The sequence below is a fragment of the Mustela erminea genome, chromosome 4, assembly GCF_009829155.1.
Source record: "Mustela erminea isolate mMusErm1 chromosome 4, mMusErm1.Pri, whole genome shotgun sequence".
NCBI lineage: Eukaryota > Metazoa > Chordata > Mammalia > Carnivora > Mustelidae > Mustela > Mustela erminea.
In genome coordinates, this window is record NC_045617.1 from 41,564,003 (window position 1) to 41,585,298 (window position 21,296).

A 21,296-nucleotide genomic window follows, 5' to 3' on the forward strand; every position below is an offset into this window, starting at 1 on the left:
AACAATAGAAGTTAGCACAGTGAGAAATATTTTTGATCAATGTGGGGAAATGAGTGGAGGTGAGTACATGAAGAATAGTGTTTTACTACTTTAGATTCTCTACTTGCAAGTAATAGAAATTAGCTCAAACTAGCTTAAATAATAAGAGGAAATTGTTGTGAGCATATGAGTAGGACTCAAACCCAGTAATATAGTCAGATATTAGGAAGGGACTGGAGCCTGGACCTGGAAAACTATTTAGAACCTAGTTTCTGCTCTTTGTTCTTATTTTTTCATCTTTGCTTTTCTCTCCTATTTCTGTCTCTCTCCTTTTGTGTCATTTATCTCACTGGCTTTGTCTTTTAAGAGTGGCTCTTTGTTATTCCTTGTTTACCTGGGAGCTTATAGTTATCCTATATCTTCTGAACTTAGATGTTGTAATTTTAGCCATATGCAGAGACTCTCTGAATCCTAATTCCAGGTTACCAGAAGAGAGAATCTGGTTGGTTCAAATTGAGTTAGTGGTTTGCTTATGCTCCCATCAACTTTGGCTCGAGTGGGATGCTATCTTGTAATGTTTTATAACATGGCTATTAGGGTCCTGTCTTCACAGCTCTTTAAGAGAGCTGTTGTGCCACTAGCTGTAGTGGATGTCTCCTGTACCACAGTTGAGTGGTATAGCTGAATGGAGTTAGTGTAAATGGAAATGAAAGAGGAAATTTTGAGAGTCCAGGAGAGCAAGTGAAGATATAGGAGAATGGTTTATACTACCCCCACCATGGGACTTGGGCAGTGGGCCAATGAGTAGCTTTTCCTTATGAGAGAAGTGGTCTCCTTGGTGAAGAGTTAGTTCTTAGTTAAGACATAAGGGGATAGGGTATTCATGAAAAAGGTTGAGGTAATGAAAAAGAGATCCCAGAGAGGGCACCTGGGTGGCTCAGTGGGTTGGGCCGCTGCCTTCGGCTCGGGTCATGATCTCGGGGTCCTGGGATTGAGTCCCGCATCGGGCTCTCTGCTCAGCGGGGAGCCTGCTTCCTCCTCTCTCTCTCTCTGCCTGCCTCTCTGCCTACTTGTGATCTCTCTCTGTCAAATAAATAAATAAAGTTAAAAAAAAAAAAGGAGATCCCAGGATTTATATTGAAACTGTTTGGGAAGGTGATTGGTGATAAGATGAACCAGAGAGAGAGGGCTCCAAAGCAGTGAGGATAGGACCATCAAAGAGGAAAGATGAGGGGTGCCTGGATGGCTCAGTGGGTTAAAGCCTCTGCCTTCAGCTCAGGTCATGATCCCAGGGTTCTGGGATCGAGCCCCACATCGGGCTCTCTGCTTAGCAGGGAGCCTGCTTCCCCCTCCCTCTCTCTCTCCCTGCCTCTCTGCCTACTTGTGATCTCTGTCTGTCAAAAAAGAAAAAAAAAAAAAGAGGAAAGCTGATTGGAGACTTGATTTTGGATGATGTCAACAGTATGGTTGACAGGCAAGAGAAGTATAGATAAAAGTAATTGGCAAATTAATGGTTGGAAAACTTTCATTTTCCTGTTATTTCCATCTGAGTTGAAGGTAGTTAGCAGAGGCAGTCCAAGCGTGACTAATTTTTATAGCTCCATCTCAAAGCAGTGAACTTATTTTGGCTTGAGACTTTATTTTTGTTAGCATTCCCCTTTCTTGACTATGGTTTGAAGTGATGGACTCTTGTAGTGAATTCTGATAGTTCCAATTTTTAACAGTTGCACTGTACTTGGCCCTCACATTTCCTGACACCTTTGTTCATCTTTTGAGCACATGCTATTAATGATTTGGAGGAGTGTGACTAACAGTTATGTTGCTTGCTCCTTTGAATCAATGTCTGGGATCATGTCTTTGAAAAAACCTATTAGTGCATTTTCTTCATTACTAAAATATCCTTGTTACACATAACATAGATACTTGCTCACTCATTCTCTACCACACACACCTTTTATGTGCACACCCGCCCCATCTTCTCTAATGGTTTTTTCAGTTTTCCTCTAACTGATCACTGAGTCCTTTTGTCCTTTTTTGTGGTAGCTTTATGAATTTCCATTTTAAGCCTGGCAGACTCTGTTAATGAAATATACCTGTTTCATCTTAAGCATATGTTATCTTCTTTTCACTTTTGAAATTTCTTTATTCCCACAAACTGAAATGGTAGTTCGTTAAAAAGTGAAAGTAAATGTCAAAGACTTTGAGTCTCAATTATAGTATATTTGAACATAGTTCCAGACTTAAGACATTGCTGTTTAGATTTAGTGATACTTTTAGAAATTACCATGTAATTTTGAATAATATAAAATACTTTTGTCAGAAGAAACCTGTAATGACAGTGAACAGCAAATTAAGTTGAAAAGTTACTAAGCAGATGGGATCCCTGGGTGGCTCAGTGGGTTAAGCATCTGCCTTCGGCTCAGGTCATGATCCCAGGGTCCTGGAATTGCATCCCACACTGGGCTCTTTGCTCAGTGGAAAACCTGCTTCTCCCTCTGCCTGCTGCTCCCCCTGTGTGTGCATGTGTTCTTTCTTTCTCTGAGATAGATGAATAAAATCTTAAAAAAAAAAGTTACTAAATAGTATTTGTGTAAAAAGTGCATAATTCTTAGTGTTTTTTAAGGACTTATTCCTACCGTTTTTTACTTAATAATAATTATTGCAGAAGAAAGTAGGGGAAGATAAAGTAAAAAAGAAATGGATGCATTATAGGAAAGATCAAGGAAGAAGAAGTATAAATGGATGAGAGGCATTTGCTAAGTGATTAAGGTTATAAGCACACTTAATAGCTAAATATGTACTTAGGCTGAATATTCTGTTAAATTAAAAAAATTTAGTTTGTTCAGCTGCATAGAATTATTAAAATATTTCTGTAGTAATACTGTGGAAGAGTGCTTGGTGAATGTTGATCATATTCCAGTGTTTTAGTCCTTTTCATTACTTGTTAAAAAAAGAAGTAGTATTTATGTTTTAGGAATAATTTATGCTAGTTGCCCTTGCTTTTCAGAAATTATCATTGATTTCTTAACCTCCCTCAGGAATTACATGCTCATGAGTAAACCTTCCTGTAAAACTTAAAAAATTTTATGCTATTAATACCTTCAGAATAAAGATGTTGAAAATTGAACTCTCTGAATGCTTTTTCTTTTTAATTAGAATATACAGGATATAAATTTATAAGGATATTGCCATTATCTGAGTACCTCAGGTATTAAATATACAAAAATATTTTGTGAACCTGGTTCTTTTTCTCTTTCTGTAGTTACTATATTTAATGGTTCCATGGTTCTAAAGCAGAAATTTGAGTGGTTGGTAAAAAGAGGTGATGGCGTAATGCAAATGGTACTCCTTTATCTTTTGGCTCATAAAGTCTTTAACGTATGCTTATTTAAGGAGAACAGAGTTGACGACATATAATTATAAAAAGTGATTCAGAATTAGGGGCAAAAAGTAGAACTAGTGTTTGCTGGATTGACTCAGGACTCTTCTAGATTTGACAGGGACGCATGTGGACGAAATACCATGTTCTTTTTTTTCATTCCTAAGTGGCTCGAGTTGCCAAATCTGAGCCAGAAGGTTGATCATTGCAGCTTGTAGACCATATTTTTTATTCCTTAATTACGTTAACAGCTAGAGTTGTTTTATGGATTTTTGAGTCTGATGCCAGGCCTTTTATGGGTCTGAAAGTAATTGTAGCATGAATCTAGACTGTATTTTTAGTCTTTAAAATTTCCAGGAGTGTTCTGTATTTATTTGATATATAAATTCTCCATCTGCTTCACTTCTCTGTGATATCTTAAAAATATGCTTGCTATGAAATACAATAAAACACTTTATGTAGTTCTGAGATAAAAAATTTAGATTAAAAATTCAGTGATGAGTAATAGTGTTTGTTACTTCCAATGACTGTAGTTTAGCCATTTTGTCTACTGTTACATTCTGATTCTAGTTTACACAGGTATGTATTGTGGGTGTTGATCCCTTTAAAATCTATACTGCATCCATGGTACAGCTCCTCTCTCTGTCCCTAGTTAGAATCATTAGTGAATGGTATATTGTAGACCTGGGTTTAGATTCTGTTTTTACCTCCTGAATAAACTGCATATAGTCTCATTTACTTATTTGTAAAAAAAGTCTGCTTTTCAGAGCTGTTATAAGGATTTGAGAAAATGTTGTAGAATGTAGAATGTCAGAGCCTCTGCCTAGCTCTGAGTAAATGGTAGGTAAGTTATTATTGCTGTTATTAATAAGTAGTAACCATGGAGTGCTTTGGCAATATGATACAGACATTAGGCTATATATGTACATTGTAAAACCTGTGATGGAATAAGGAAAGCAAATGTGCAGTCAATCCCAGGGGGATTTTATAGAACTTTCTGGAGCAGACCATTTTTGTTTCATATATTTGCAGACTTGTGAAAATAAACAAATCTATTTCTCAGTCTGGTCTTTGTGAACAGATTCTGAACACTAACAAGATATTTTTCTCTTCCTTTTATCTGAAGGGTGCTATTTTCCTGGAAGGTGTAACTGTTAAAGGTGTGACTCAAGTAACAACTCAACCAAAGTTAGGAGAGGTACAGCAGAAGTGTCATCAATTCTGTGGCTGGGAAGGGTAATAAACATTTTCAAGTTTTAAATAAAACTTGTGTTGTGCAACATTTAACATTAATGCAAACGTTGACTTAGCTTCTTTGTTCTTTGAAGTTTGAATATTTACCTAGAGTGCTTAAAAAGATATCAAGCAAGAGTTTATCAGATTTTTCTCATGATCAGCAATTGAGTTAAAATTAGACTACTAGAAAAAACAAAAACAAAAACAAAAAACAAAAAAAATTAGATTACTAGACAGTTGAGTCAAGATTAAATGACTCAGACTTGTCTTCCTAACTGAATACAAAGTTATTTTTGTCAGTACCTAGTATTTGTTTTGTGTGTTTAATTCTGTTGCTGATTAATGATTGGGTTGCCCATATCATTTTACTAAGGGAGAAGAAGTGAGACTTGAAGACTAGAATGTACCTCACGTTCTAGTTTTTCTGTAGTCCAGTTTTCTGAGACCTAGGGGAATCAGCTTTAATTATGTTTTACCCCCTACCATGACTTGAAAATATTTATCAGACATTTCATGGGAGGGGTTTCTGGAGAGTTCACGGCTCTGCTCTAATCTTTTGCTCTCAAGTTTTGGTCTTTGGTCGTTTCTGTTGGTCATAGCCATCTGTGGCAGAAAATTGTAGCACAGCTAGAACATGATGAAACAGGATCGATAATTCTTAAAAATTCCTAATATAAAGAACTTTTTCACTGTATATACAGATCAGTTAGCTAGAAATAATTTTAACTAAAAGATTAAAATGATGATGAAGTAATATTGATTTTAATGTTGTGCTAAGCCCTTGCCAGTGTACTTTAATCTTGACCTATATTTCTCCTGTTTTGTCACTTCTGGGCATCTTTTAAGCAGAATTTTGCCAGCCTTTTAGAGTTTTGCCAAGTTGGTGGAGTCATGCTGGAGGAATATGGGGTCTAGAATAATGTAAGATAATTAAGGCAAGAAAGATTTAAACTTCTTCCTGAAGTAGAAGATTTGTAAACATACCTACTTTACTATTAGATCATGAATTAAATATTTAAAAAGCCCAGTGGTTATGGTATTTAGTGGCGATTAGAATCTTGTTAACTTGAGTCTGAAATGTCTAGAAGATAATAGATAATATTTCGTTAGCATTCTTGGGAATGTTGATGTTCCTGTTGACATTAATCTCATGATAGGGAGAATGTTGTGATAAATGTATGACTAATGTGAGATTGGTTTGAGATGTATTGCTTTGTATGGATGCCAGCTATAATAGTAATAAAATGTTCTTCTTTAAGGTCTGGATTCCCTGGAGCACAGCCTGTTTCCATGGACAAGCAAAATATTAAACTTTTGGAGCAGAAGCCATATAAAGTAAGCTGGAAAGCAGATGGTACTCGGTAAGTTAGACTTCTAAATAAAGTTATACAAATAACTCTAATGCTTGAAGAATACCGCTTTGTTGTTAGACAAGGTTTGTACTCTTGGGAGTGTGAATTTCTGACTTGAACAGCAAAATAATCATGTTTCAAATATCAACATTTTTATTTTCCAAGTATTCTTAGTTATGTAATTCAGTTTCTCTCATTCTGCTAAATTTTTGGTTTCAGAGGTTTTTTTTTCTCTTTTGTTTTTTAGAAGATTTTATTTGTATTTTTAAATTTTTATTTATTTATTTTTTAAGATTTTATTTATTTATTTGTCAGAGAAAGAGGAGCAAGAGTGAGCACAGATAGACAGAGTGGCAGGCAGAGGCAGAGGGAGAAGCAGGCTCCATGCCAAGCAAGGAGCCCGATGTGGGACTCGATCCCAGGATGCTGGGATCATGACCTGAGCTGAAGGCAGCTGCTTAACCAACTGAGCCACCCAGGCATCCCTAGAAGATTTTATTTTTCAATAATCTCTGCAGCCAGTGTGGGCTCCAGCTTACAACCCTGAGATCAAGAGTTGCATGCTCCACCCACTGAGCAGCTGGGCGCCCCCCAGAGTTCTGTTAGTTTGACTTAGTCTATACCAAATTGAAGTTTGAAAGTGTTTTCTCTTGATAATATTGTGCTTTTTGGTATGTCTGGTGCCCATCACCTTATGTTCAGTGGTTGTTGAGCACTTCTGAAACTAACAGATGTGTTGTCAGTTTATAATCTAAAAATTACCAAGTCTCCTTGATATCTTATTCCTTAGAATATTTTGTTCTATATTTTGCTCCTTTGAATAGTTTTTCTCTTAATATTTGCTAGTACTTTTTGTAATTTTATGCCCTCTTAAGGGTGTTTTATTCTTACAACAAAGCTTAGCTTCAGGTTTCATATTCCTATACTTTTAAATTTTATTAGTATAAATTTTATGCTTCATCAACATTTAACTTTTCTTTCTCTTTTGTAAACATATTTTTATAGCTTTGCCATATGTATTTTTTTATTTGGCAAATGTTCTAATAGTTGAAGTAATTATTTTAACAGATGTTAATATTAGCTTTTTCCTATTAATTTTTTCATAATGAAAATGTTTCAGAGACTTAAGATAGCATTTATATAGTTAGCTTTTTCCCCAGCTTTATTGAGATACAATTATAATATTATGAGATTCCATTATAACATTATTGAGAATTTATTGAAGATAAATTTATTGAGATTCCATTATAACATTATGGAAGTTTAAGGTGTATAATGTGTTGATTTGAACATATAAACATATTGTAAGATGATTACTGTTAGCTCACACCACGATCACTTCACATAATGACCATTTCTTTTTTGTGGTGAGAATATTTAAGGTATGTTATCTTAGCAACTTTCAGGTGTATAGTACAGTATTATTTATTATAATCACTATGATGTACACTAGATCCCTGGAACTTATTGTCTTGTAATTGGAACTTTATATCCTTTGACCAGTTTCTCCCCATTTCTTCTACCTTCTCAGCCCCTGGTGATTACCAGTGTAGTCTCTGTTTCTATCATTTTTTTTTATTTTTTTAAGATTCCATGTGTAAGTGATCTATAGTATTTGTTTTCCTCTGACTGACTTATTTCACTTAGCATAATGTCCTCAAGGTCCATCTATGTTGTAAATGGCAGAAATCCTTCTTTCTCATGGTTGAGTACAATTCCATTGTTTATTTATATAGTACATCTTCTTTCTTCATCTGTTGATGGTCATTTAGGTTGTTTCCGTATCTTGGGTATTAGGAATAATGCTGCAATAAAAATGAGAATGCAGATATTTTTTTGAGATGCTGTTTTCACATTTGGTTTTTAAGTGTTATTTTGAAGATAATATAGTTGCACTTAATTTTTGTGAGTCGTTTTTGATGTCAAAATGGTAATTACACCTTTCATATCATGTTATCGTCTGCATTTTGCTTGGGGTGACCTTAAAAGATACATATGAAGATATGGAGTGGGGCAGATAGAACTTAATTTTAATATTAGGTGAATATAATGATACTATTTCAACATGATATGCTTTTTAGTAGTTACATTTTGTTTTTTTTTAATAGGGAATATATTGAAATATTTTCTTTCATTTGTCGGTCTTTGTTGGAAATCATCTTTCCTTTCAACTGAGCATTTTCTAGCTTTTTTTGGGGGGGGATTTGTAGATAACACAGGTTTGTGAAAAAAAGTTTAGAAAATAACGTAAACGAAAAGAAGAAGATAAAATTAAAGAGTGATTTTATCACCTAGAAGTAACCATTACCATCATTGAGGTCTTGATTTTATTCTTTTGGTTAGAAAGCAGTTTTATTGGGGTGCCTGAGCTCCAACATGTTGGCTCAGTCAGTAGAGAGCATCTGACTCTTGATTTCAGCTCAGTCTTGACCTTAGGGTTGTGAGTTCAAGCCCTGCATTGTGTTCCACACTAGGTGTGGAATCTACTTAAAAAAAAAAAAAAAAGCAGTTATATTAATGCTTCATATAGCGAATGCAAATAGTTGAACAATAAGTATATTTTATATATGCTTATTTTTTCATACTATTTTGAATTTAAAAATGAACTAATCTAAAAAATTAATATTAATACTTGATAAAATTTTAAGCCATATAAAGACATAAAATAATAAAGTTTGCCTTGTGTGTTCTAGGAATATTCATTCAAAAGGATGAATCTCTAGGATGGATACAGTTAAAGATTCAGATAGAGACAGTTTGGATAATGTGTCCCTTCTATGCCCTCCTCCCTATGAATGTATATTTTTGAAGGATAAATAAAAATTAACTTGTTGCTTATTTTCAGAATGTTAAAATTATATTTAATTTTTTCGATTAGAATAAGTTTATAATCTATTAAATTGGTAGTAAGGATTAGCAGAAGTTAAATTATTGATATATGTGTGTGTGTATATGTTTGTGGTTTTTTTTTTTTTTAAGTAGGCTTCGTGCCTAGTGTGGAGTCCAGTGCAGGGCTTGAACTCATGACCCTGAGATCAAGACCTGAACTGAGATTGAGATTCGAACACTTAACTGACTGAGCCACCTAGGCACCTTGATATATAGTAGCTGTGTAACAATGTCTTAAGGTTTATTAGTAGATATTTAATATTATAACAGTGTCTAAAGTTATTACCTACCTCTGAGTGGAGAAGCAGTGAAAAAGGTGAGGAGCAAAGATGCGCATCTCCAGACTTGATACTATAAATGGCCTGGGGGTTTGGGAGTGAGACATAGTTTTAATCTGATGAGTTTCATATTCTGGATATTTTTTACCTTCTACCTCATTTTCTCCATGATATCCAGCCTGTGATCATGGCAAACCTTGGGCAAAATAACAGTCTATAAAATTTGTCATTTGTAGTCCCCCATCCTATCTTTGTTTATTTTCCCTTTTCTGAGCTTTTGTATACCCCTTGCCCCATATCTTCTCAATACTGTCAGACCTCTAAATGATTAGCTACAATGATTTGAGCTAAAATGTTTCGACCGATAATGGAAATACCTCTTTTCTCATGGAACCGTGCTCCACCAAAACAAAAGGAGACCCTTTTAGTATTCATTTGATACCTACTGTGTCTTAGGATACTTTATTCTGTGAGGAAAAATATTTATGTGAAATATTTTTCTGGACCAGTGCCGGATCTTTCTTTTGCATGGTAGGATTGAAGGCCAGTAGCGTGGGAGGGGGACTAACTGTGATCTATAGGGTGAAAAAAGCCCCAGGGAGCTGTAGAATGATCTAGGAGCCCATGGAGTTAGAGTAACAGATTAAAAGCCATGAGCACTTGATTTATCACTTTATTTACTTTATTTAATTTATCGATTTATTTATTTATGTTTTATTTTTTAAAAAATTGTTTTATTTTTAATTAACATATAATGAACTACTGGTTTCAGAGGTACAGTCTGTGATTCATCAGTCTTATATAATATCCAGTGCTCAGTATGTCACATGCCCTCCTTAATCTATTTTATTTATTTTTAAAAGATTATATTTATCTTTTAGAGTGAGAACATGTGCCGGGGATGAGAGTGGGTGGAGAGAAGGGACAGAGGGAGAAGCATACTCCCCACTGAGCTGTTACCTTGGTGGGGCTTGATCCCAGGATGCTGGGATCACGACCTGAGATGAAGGCAGACGCTTAACCTACTTAGCAGCCCAGGCACCCCTATTATTTTTATTTTTTTAGTAGTCTGCACACCCAGCTTGGGGCTTGAACTCAGGATCATGAGATTAAGAGTCATATGCCCAGGGCGCTTCGGTGGTGCAGTTGGTTGTGTCCTACTCTTGGTTTTGGCTGAGGTTGTTATCTCAGTGTCCTGAGATCAAGCCCCTCTTCTGGCTCTGTGCTTGGAATTCTCTCTCTCTCTCCATTTACTCCTCCCACTTATGCTCTCTGTCTCTCTCTCAAATTAATAAATATGTCTTAAAAAAGAAAAAGTCTAATGCTTACCAACTGAGCCCCCCAGGTGCCCTACTTCTTATTTAAAGCCATGTTGTGATGGAGTGTGGGATTCTTTTTATTATCCTTATTCCATAGTTTATTGGCTCTTTATAATTAGGAGCAATATTTAGATAAAAGGATTTCTGAAATTGAATGTAATATGAGACCTGGATAGAGTTAGCAATAAAAGGTATTGCCTAGGAATTTTGATTAGCCTGGCCAAGGCCTGGGGGCAACAGTGACAGTTTTGCAGATTCTAAAACATTGTAGAAGAGTGTCTATTTCCTAATTGTAAAGCCAAATTATATAGATAGAAATACAGAGTTTCTTAAAAATAAAACAGTAAGAGATTATATTAGTTATATAGGTGAATTGATTAAACACTAAGCCACTATAGTCTCAGATACAGGTGAAATCATTTTGTTTAATTGAAGATTTAATAGTTGTATGTCTTACGTTTCAGTAAAATCAACTTTTAGAAATGAGATATCTCTTGTCACAGGACACTATTTTTGTCATATCACTTTATCAGAAGTAACTTCTTTTTTTCTAATTATTTTGCTTTTGTATCTCCTGCTATATTGTAAGCTTCACAAGATCAGGGAGCAAGTCTGTCTTGTGTACCTTTATTATCAGTGGTAATCAGCAAGTCCTTATACTGGTAGATATTGAATGATTTGAGTGAATGAATAGTATTTTGGCAGTGTTTTATGCTCTTGAGAGATCTGTAGCTTCTGTTGATTGAAATTTTCATTTTTTTGCACTTTTTCTCTAAAGATATTTCATGATATTTTGGTTCATTGAATGGATTGAGAAGGGAAGAAAGTTGTATTAGAAAAACTGTACTGAGAAGTAGAAAGAGCACAGAGATAGATGTTGAAGACTTAGTTTTATCCTTTACTGCTTGAATAAGGTGCATAGTTGGTAGTAATATATGCCACCTTTTTTTTGAAGAGTTTTTTTTTTTTTTTTTTAAGATTATTTATTTATTTATTTGACAGAGAGGTAGAGAGAGTGCACAGCTAGGCAGAGCATCAGGCAGAGGAAGAGGGAGAAGCAGGCTCCCCTCTGAGCAGGAAGCTCCACGCGGGCTTGATCCCAGGACCCTGAGATCATGACCTGAGCCCAAGGTAGAGGCTTAACCGACTGAGCCACCCAGGCATCCCCCCGCCTTTTTTTTTTACTTATATATAATTGATTACTGGTTTCAGAGAGAAAGAGAGAGGGAGACAATGTGCAAGCAGGGGGAAGAGAGAATCTCAAGCATGCTCCCTGCTGAGCATGGACCCTGATGTGGGGCTCAGTCCCAGGACCATGAGATCATGACCCGAGCCGAAACTGAGTCGGATGCTTAACTGAGCCACCTAGGTGCCCCATGCCATCTTTTATTAAATAACTGTGTGTTTTCTACTTCAAAGGGTTTATTTGAAGACTGGAATGAGAAAATATGTATAGAAATGGTTTTTAAATTGTGGAATACTCTAAATGAAATGTACTGTTAGTTATCTAATATTGAACATCTTAGTGGCCCATGTAGGTAGAGGAGCAAATAAATATATGGGTTCCCCTTTCTTTCTTCCTTCCTTCCTTTCTTCCTTTATTTCTTTCTCTCTCTCTCTTTTTTTTTTTTTTTACGATTTTATTTATTTATTTGTCAGGAGAGAGAGAGAAAGTAAGCACAAGCAGGGGGAATGGCAAACAGAGGGAGAAGGCTCCCTGCCAAGTGAGGAGCCCGATGAGGACTCCCAGGAGTCCAGGATCATGACCTGAGCTGAAGGCAGATGCTTAACTGACTGCCTGGGTTCCTCTTATTTCATGTTTACAAACAATATGTATGATAGTCTTTTCTAGCATGGGGTACCTGCTTGTGTGTCTCTTTAGTTTAAAAATCTATTTGTAGTATATATTAGGTATTTTTTCTGTTTTCACTGTATTTTGTAATTTGTTTATAATCCTTAAAAAGACTAAGTTTAATTCTGGATTATTTGCACAAATAGTATCACATGAAATATATGTGTGTGCGCACACACAAAAATATATGCCTTAGCACACATGAGTCATCTACTTTCTTTCTTGTTAGGTAGTTCTGTTAGGTTTGTCTGGAGCAGGGGCTGGAATCTCCTTGTAGTCCAGATCTGGCCCATGGCTTGTTTTTTTAGGAGTCATGAGCTAAGAATGGCATTTATATATGTAAAATGTTTTACTGTGGTCTAATATATATAATGTAAAATTCACCTATTCTTTTTTTGTCTTCTAGTGGAAGTGCCTTTGGATTTTTATAATCTATTTATTCGTTAAATTATAATTGACACACAATATTGTATTTCAGGTTTATAACAGGGTATTTGATATTTTAAAAAGTCAGTATTTTAACATTTTTAAATGTATAGTTAAGTAGCATTTAAGTATGATCACTTTGCTGTGTAATCTGTTTTTATACTTTTAAGGAATGGTTAAAAAAGAACATGTGACAGATTATATGTGGTTTGTAAAGCTTAAAATATTTATTATCAGGCTTTTTACTGAAGGAGTTTACTGACTCTTGGTCTAGGCCTCTGCTTTCCATTATGCATGTGAGCATAATGAGCAGCAGAGACATGGCTCCTCTGAACGGAGGTGTTCTGTGAGTGTAAAATACATACCAGAATTCACAGAATTCACAAATAGTAGAATGTATAATATATCAATAATTTCTAATATTGATTCCATGTTAATGTTTTGAAGTAAATAGCACATCTTAAAAATTAATTTTACCGGGACGACTGGGTGGCTCAGTTGGTTAAGCAGCTGCCTTCGGCTCGGGTCATGATCCCAGCGTCCTGGGATCGGGTCCCACGTCGGGCTTCTGGCTTGGCAGGGAGCCTGCTTCTCCCTCTGCCTCTGCCTGCCACTCTGTCTGCCTGTGCTCACCCTCTTTCCTCTCTCTCTGACAAATAAATAAATAAAATCTTTAAAAAAAAAAAATTTTACCTATTTCTTTTTTACTGCTCAAAAATTTGCAACTACCCACAGGATTCATGTTATAGTTCTGTTCTGTTGGATAGTGGACTAGCCAGAGAAGGGCATTATTTTCTTGTCAAGTTAAAATGAGATTAGACCGAGGAGGGGCAAGAAGCATGCTAGCTTGATCTGTCATGTCATGTAAAAGTCAACTCTGGATGGGGAAATGGGCACTTGAATAGTAGAGGAAATTTTAACTGATGAATCTGTAAATGAAGGGAGCATCTCAAGCCTCTTGTAAGTCAGACAAAGGCATACTTAAGTTTCTTATGTGCTGCTTTGGGTTGCTACAAATCTACATGGTATTCTTTTTTTTTTTTTAAATTTTTTATTTTTTATAAACATATATTTTTATCCCCAGGGGTAAAGGTCTGTGAATCTACATGGTATTCTGAAGAGCTTTGAAAATCATAGGCCTCTGCCCCATGTAGTCTAAAATGTACATTTATTTTTAAAACTAAAATTGATAATTACAATGGAATTGTAAGAAAGATTTAACTGAAAAGAAAAGACTTTTTTTTGCTGAAAGAGCAAAGAAAGGTATTTTTTATTATTAAAGAGGTAGTGGGGCACCTGTGTGGCTCAGTGGGTTAAGTGTCTGCCTTCGGCTCAGGTCATGATCTCAGAGCCCCACATTGGGCTCTCTGCTCAGCAGGGAGTCTGCTTTTCCCTCTCCCTCTGCCCCTTCCCTGCTTGTGCTCTTTCTGTCATTCTCTCTGTCTCTCAAATAAATAAATAAAATCTTAAAAAAAAAAAGTAGTGATTTAAAAAAAAAAAGATTTTATTTATATATTTAAAGGAGAATGAATGAGAGAGAGCATGAGAGAGGAGAAGGTCAGAGGGAGAAGCAGACTCTCCAAGGAGGTGGGAGCCCTATGCGGGACTCAATCCTAGAAGTCTGGGATCATGACCTGAGCCGAAGGCAGTTGCTCAACCAACTGAGCCACCCAGGTGCCCAGAAGTAGTGATTTTTGTGATCAGAAAGATCACAAAAATGTGTTCACTTTACCCTTACAGTTTCCTTGGTTTGAAATGTTGGACAGAATTTCTTAACCTTTTTAAATTTTTTTATTTTTGTTTTTTTTTCTAAACCTTTTTGAAATCTTGTTTCCCCACCTGAATGATGAAATTAATAATAATTATCCCATAAGCTTAATTTGAGTATTAAGTGAAATAATGTATATAAAGTGTCTACTGTGGTGCTACTATGGTGTTTAGTAATAGTTAATTCATTTTTAGTTGACTAAATAAACCTCTCATTTTCAGACCTGTGTGCATTTGCAAAGGGTCTATACAGCATTAGCAAAATCACAGGGTAAGTTTAACTGGCTATAAGATTGCTCATGGTGTGTTTGCTTTATAGTTGATGCAAGAAAAAAATCAGGGCTCTTGCATATGTACGTGTGTAAATAATTAAGAGAAAGAGAGAGGGAATGTGTTAGGTTGGAATCCAGGAGTTATAATGACAATAAGTAACCTTGTTCTAGAATTAGGATTTTTTTGTTTTGTTTTAGTATTACTAAGCCTCAGTCTCTTTATCCGTAATATGCAAATAATGACCTAAAATTTAGGGATCCATTTAAAAACCTATGCTTTGCCATCCTATTAGTAACTTAGAAAAATCAAATTCGTAAAGCGTAGAGTTGTTGATTGTGTAAGGACACTGAATTGTTTTTTTTTCAAGGTGAACATACCAGATATTGTGGACCGGATGTGCTTAAGTCTTAATGCATTGAAGTTTATAGTAAATAGTGAATTTCGAATTTCAAGGCAAAAAGAAGCAGCAATATTTCACTGTTTTAATTTTTTTTTAAAGATTTTATTTATTTATTTGACACAGAGAGACAGCCAGAGAGGGAATACAAGCAGGGGGAGAGGGACGCTTAATGACTGAGCCACCCAGGTGCCCTTCACTGTTTCAATTTTTAGATTCCTTTTCTCCATTTGTTTCTTTTTCTTGTGGTAAATAATAAAGGAAATAATTTCTTGCTGCATCTTGTTTGAGAGGAGTGCATTATTTTTCCCTGAGGAGGTATGACTAAAACTTCCTTTAGTTTCTTATGATACCTTCTTCCCTTCAGCCTCCTTCATATATATTCTCTGTGGTTTGGAAGAAAGTGGAGACCTGTGCCAGGAGCATACTGCTGAGATACTGCCTTTCTGCTCTACTAACATGTTTCTCTTATTTTGACCTCGACCCTTTTATTCTAGTAGTTTTGTCAGAATTACAAATAGGGTCTTTTTTTATTGAATGAGTTAAATGCATCAGGATTTAAAGTTTATGCTTCCAATACATTGTGTGAATTTTTTTTTTAAAGATTTACTTATTTATTTGAGAGGGAGAACTTGCACGCCTACAAGTATGGGGGAGGGGCTGAGGGAGAGGGAGAAGCAGGCTCCCCGCTGAGCAGGGAGCCTGTCCTTGGGCTCAATCCCAGGATCCTGAGATCATGACCTGAGCTGAAGTCAGACGCTTAATTAACTGAGGCAACCCAGGCACCCACGTTGTGTGAGTTTTAAGAGAAGTGGGAATACAAAGGCAGTTAGACACCTATCAGACCTTCCTAAGAATCATTTTGAGGAAAATACTGAAATTTCATGATGGACATGTGATTAGTGGAAATAAGAACATGAGTAATTTGTGATTAATAGAAAACCATGACATTAAAATTGATAGAATATGATATATGACTAGTAAAATATGAATGTACATGTATTTTGGAGCTATTTAAGGTTTAATGATAATGTGTGTTCTTCTTATTTTAAAAATTTATTTATTTAAATTCAGTGAACATACAGTGATTCATCAGTTGCATATAACACCCAGTGCTCATTATATCACACGCCCTCCATAATGCCCATCATCCAGTTATCCCATTCCCTTACCCATCTCTCCTCCAGCAACTCTGTTTGTTTCCTATAGTTAAGAGGCTTTTGTGGTTTGTCTCCCTCTCTGATTTTGTCTTTTTTTATCTTTCCCTCCCTTCCCCTATGATCTTCTGTTTTGTTTCTTAAATTCCACATATGATTGAAATCATGTGATAATTGTCTTTTCTCTGGTTGACTTCTTTAGCTTAGGATAATACCCTCTAGTTCCATCCAAGACATTGCAAATGGAAAAATTTCATTTTTTGAGGCTGAGTAATATACCATTGTGTATTTATACTACATCTTCTTTATCCATTCCTTTGTCTATGGATAACTGATTTTTTCTTGATGAATGTATTATATAAATTTAAATAATAATACAGAATAACAGGTCTGAGTCTTCTATATCTAAAAAGTAATATTTAAGTCTTAGAGGTTCAGTGACATATTTGGAAATTAGAACCAACATTAATACTTAAAGTTAGGTGAAAAATGAGGCAAAATGAGAGTTTTGGAAGTTACAGTGAAACTGAGCTTAGCAGCTCTAAATAACAAGATACAGCATCATGTGGTTAAGAGTATATTGCTTTTGAGGAAGACAGGTGATATTTATAGTTTGGTCCTCAAAATTTGTAACTCCATGCCTTCCATAAATTAAGCAAATGTTGAGCCTTAGTTTTCTAATGTTAAATGAAAATAATATTCTTGTGGTTTTAAGTATGTAGTGAAATGTTGATATACAGTGCCTTCTAGAATAACCCTGATGTACAGTAGATGCTAATATATATTTTAAAGTAATTATTTTTTTTTTAAAGATTTTATTTATTTATTTATTTTACAGAGAGAAATCACAAGTAGATGGAGAGGCAGGCAGAGAGAGAGAGAGAGAGAGAGGGAAGCAGGCTCCCTGCTGAGCAGAGAGCTCGATGCGGGGCTCGATCCCAGGGCCCTGAGATCATGACCTGAGCCGAAGGCAGCGGCTTAACCCACTGAGCCACCCAGGCGCCCCTAAAGTAATTATTGATATGTCATTTTGTTCATTGTTTTCTGGTTGTTTTGTAGTTCTCTTTTTTCCTTTTTTCCCCCTCATATTCTCCCTATGGTTGATGACTTTCTATCTTTTTATTTTTTGTTATCTATTAAAGGTTTTGGGTTTGTGGTTACCGTGCAATTCATATATGGCATCCTAAGTATATAGCAGTCCATATTAAGTTCATGGTCACTTAAATTTGATCACATTCTAAGAGAACTTCTTTTTCTTGTAAGGTCTGTTCAGTGGTGGATGATTTAATTCTTGTTTGTCTGGGAAAGTCACTCTACTTCATTCTGAAGGATAACCTTGCTGTGTAGAGTATTCTTGGTTGTAGGTTTTTTTCCTTTAGGTCTTTAAATCATGCCACTCTGTTCTGACCTGGAAAGTGTCTGCTGAAAACTCAGCTGATAGCCTTATGGTGTTTCCCTTGTACATAACTTTTGCTTCCCTATTGCTGCTTTTAAAATGATTTCTTTAACCTTTGACATTTTAATTATTGTATGTCCTCATGTGGACCTCCTTGGGTTCATCTTGTTTGGAACTCTTTGTGCTTCCTCAACCTAGATGCATGTTTCCTTCCCCGGGTGAGGGAAGTTTTTAACCATTATTTATTCAAATAAGTTTTCTGCCCCTTTTTCTCTCTTTCCTACTTCTGCACTCCTATAGTGTGAGCTAATATATTTTTTAATGACACCTGTGTTAACAAGTAATTCTTTTTTTTTTTTTTAAGATTTTATCTATTTATTTGACAGAGATCACAAGTAGGCAGAGAGGCAGGCAGAGAGAGGAAGGGAAGCAGCTCCCTGCTGAGCAGAGAGCCCAATGGTGGGCTCGATCCCAGGGTGCTGGGATCGTGATTTGAGCCAAACGCAGAGGCTTTAACCCATTGTGCCACGCAGGCGCCCCAAATAATTCTTGATATACTTGGGCATAACCCACTTTTTTGGGGAGGGGTGTGTGTGTGTGCATGCACATGTATGTTGTCAAGAAATCATAACATTGGAAGGAAAGAAAGCTTTTACTTTGTAAAAGTCCGTATTGCGTAATAGCTGGGATAAGAGAGTGTGGAGCCATACTGCCCAGGTTCAAATTCTGGCCCATCAGTTACTACCTTTGTCATCTCAGTTTCCATATTTATAAAATGGTGGCAATACTAGAAGCGTTTCTTGGGCTTTGTGATAATTAATTGAGTTAATTAATATGTGCAAGGTAGTTCCTTTTTTTTTTTTTAAGATCTTATTTATTTATTTGACAGACAGAGATCACAAGTAGGCAGAGAGGCAGGCGGGGGGGGGGGGGAAGCAGGCTCCCCGCTGAGCAGAGAGCCCGATGCAGGGCTCAATCCCAAGACCCAGAGATCATGACCTGAGCCGAAGGCAGAGGCTTAACCCACCAAGCCACCCAGGCGCCCCTATGCAAGGTAGTTTCTTTTTTTTTTTTTAAAGATTTTATTTATTTATTTGACAGAGAGATATCACAAGTAGGCAGAGAGGCAGGCAGAGAGAGAGAGAGGAGGAAGCAGACTCCCTGCTGAGCAGAGAGCCCGATGCGGGACTCGATCCCAGGACCCCGAGATCATGACCTGAGCCGAAGGCAGCGGCTTAACCCACTGAGCCACCCAGGCGCCCTGCAAGGTAGTTTCTAATTGTGCCTGGCATTTGCCTTTGCTGTTGTTATTTTTTTTTCTTATAGAAAGGAAGGTATTTAGCCCAAAGTTTTAAATATGTAGAAGTTTTCTACTATGTTTCTGAGCTATGTCTGTAACCTAGTACAGTATTTGTATTTTTCTTGGAGGTTTGTGTTGAGATTCTTACATTTATTTTCCACTTTTTTTTTTCTTTGAAGATTTTATTTATTTATTTGAGACAAATACAGAGAGAGTGAGAGCAGGCGCATGAGAGAGACATGGATAGGAGTACAGGTAGTATGGGTGGGCAGAGGGAGAGGGAGAAGCAGAATCCCCACTGAGCAGGGAGCTTGATACCAGCCTTGATTCCGGGACCCTGAGACCTTGACCTGAACCAAAGGCAGACACTTAACCCACTGAGCCACCCAGGCTTCCTTCCAAATTGTTTTTTTTTTTAAGATTTTATTTGTTTATTGACAGATGGAGATCACAAATAGGCAAAGAAGCAGGCAGAGAGAGAGGAGGAAGCAGATTCCCTGCCGAGCAGAGAGCCCGATGCGGGGCTCAATCTCAGGACCCTGGGATCATGACCTGAGCCGAAGGCAGAGGCTTTTTAACCCACTGAGCCATCCAGGCACCTCTCCAAATTGTTTTTTAAACTTCGATATGTAACATTCAAATGAAAGCTTATTAAAACATGTAGCTTTTTTCAAATTTATGTAGGATCTTTAATACTTTGTTTAATACTTATTAAGTATTAGTGTCCAACTAATACTTAAATTGTAAAAACACTTTAGATATTTAAAATTCAAAGTTTTTTTTTTTTAAAGATTTTATTTAATTATTTGACAGAGAGGGAGAGAGATCACAAGTAGGCAGACACAGGCAAAGAGAGAGAGAGAGAAGCAGGCTCCCTGCTGAGCAGAGAGCCCCATGCGGGGCTTGATCCCCGGATCCAGAGATCATGACCTGAGCCAAAGGCAGAGGCTTTAACCCACTGAGCCACCCAGGTGCCCTGCAGGATTTTTTCTTAATTTTTTTTCTAAAAGTTTTATACATTGGACTGTGATACATTTTGAGTTAATTTTTGTGTATGTGTTAGGTAGGGGTCATGTTAATTTTTTTCCCAATGAAAATCAGTTCCAGTATCAGTTCTCAGATTTAGTGTTAAGTGTGATGTTTGCCGTAGGTTTTAAAACCATACAGCTTTATTTAGTTAAGAAAATTACTAGTCCTGGTTTGCTAAGAATTTTTATTATCAAATTTTATTGTATGCATTTTTAGTGTTTATTGAGATAAGTCATATGAGTTTTTACCTTTAACCTGTTAATTTACTTAGTATAATTGGATTCATTTTGATGGTTTTTTGCATATGTGTTTGTGAGATTGGTCTGTATTTTTTTGGACTTGCTCTGTGTGGTTTTGATAGGAAGATCATATAATCTTTTAAGATGAATTGGAGATCTTTTTGTTATAGATCTAGAATTCTATGTAAATCAGGGAAAATGTGTTATAAAGTTGTAAAAGGATTAAATGAGGTAATTAATTTTAAGCAATCAGTAGTATACTATTTAGCATAAGTGATTAGATGAAAGAAGACAGTACTTAATGATATAGCATAAACAAAGTGTAATATATCCAGGGAATTTAGAACTTGACCCATGGGAGAATTCCAGGGGTAGAATCTAGAAAAGTAATCTCATAGTAGAGCAGAAGAGGGGAAAGTTGAGTGTAAATTCATTATCTGCAGAAGTATTATCAGGGTGTTACAGATGCAATTGGAATTGAACTGTTGTGAAATTGTGAAACATTGCCTTTTCATAGATTCTGAAGAATATTCTGGGAAAAGATAATTAGAACTTTAATAATAGAATTTCTCTGTGTATTTAATTAGCAGAATTTGTAACACAGTAAAAAGAAATGATCTGTCTTCAAAATTCATTCAAAATGAATTCCAACATCCATTTGAAAATGAAGATTTAGAATTATGTAAAAATTGTAGAATTGATCTCAGATTGTCTTTTATCCCCCCACCCCCCCTACAATTTTACTTTAATTCTTTCTTTTTAATCTGGAGATTAAATAGTGTAAATTTAATTTCAGCTGTTTCTGAATCATTATCAAGGTAAAACCAAATTATCTTTTTTAACTACTGTTGTCAAGAAGGTAGCAAAGTAAAAGATAGTAACTTAGGCTGCATTGACAATAGGAAAAATGTAAGGTTATGAGAATAATTTGTAACAGAAAAGCAAAAGCCTTTATTATTATTATTTTTCTTTATTTTTTATATTATTTTTTTACAAACCCTTGTGTTGAGGGCTGACTTTCAATAGAT

The 21,296-nt window shown here is 35.9% G+C and overlaps 1 protein-coding gene across 1 annotated transcript in view; it reads left to right on the forward strand.

Annotated features, from left to right (window-relative positions):
- The window catches only part of RNGTT (RNA guanylyltransferase and 5'-phosphatase), a 341,865-nt gene that overhangs the window by 35,155 nt on the left and 285,414 nt on the right, over nt 1-21,296 (forward strand). Inside the window, exons 7-8 of the mRNA XM_032339080.1 lie at nt 4,485-4,594; nt 5,854-5,955. Of these exons, the coding sequence (XP_032194971.1) occupies nt 4,485-4,594; nt 5,854-5,955 (212 nt within the window). The remainder of the gene's footprint in view (nt 1-4,484; nt 4,595-5,853; nt 5,956-21,296) is intronic.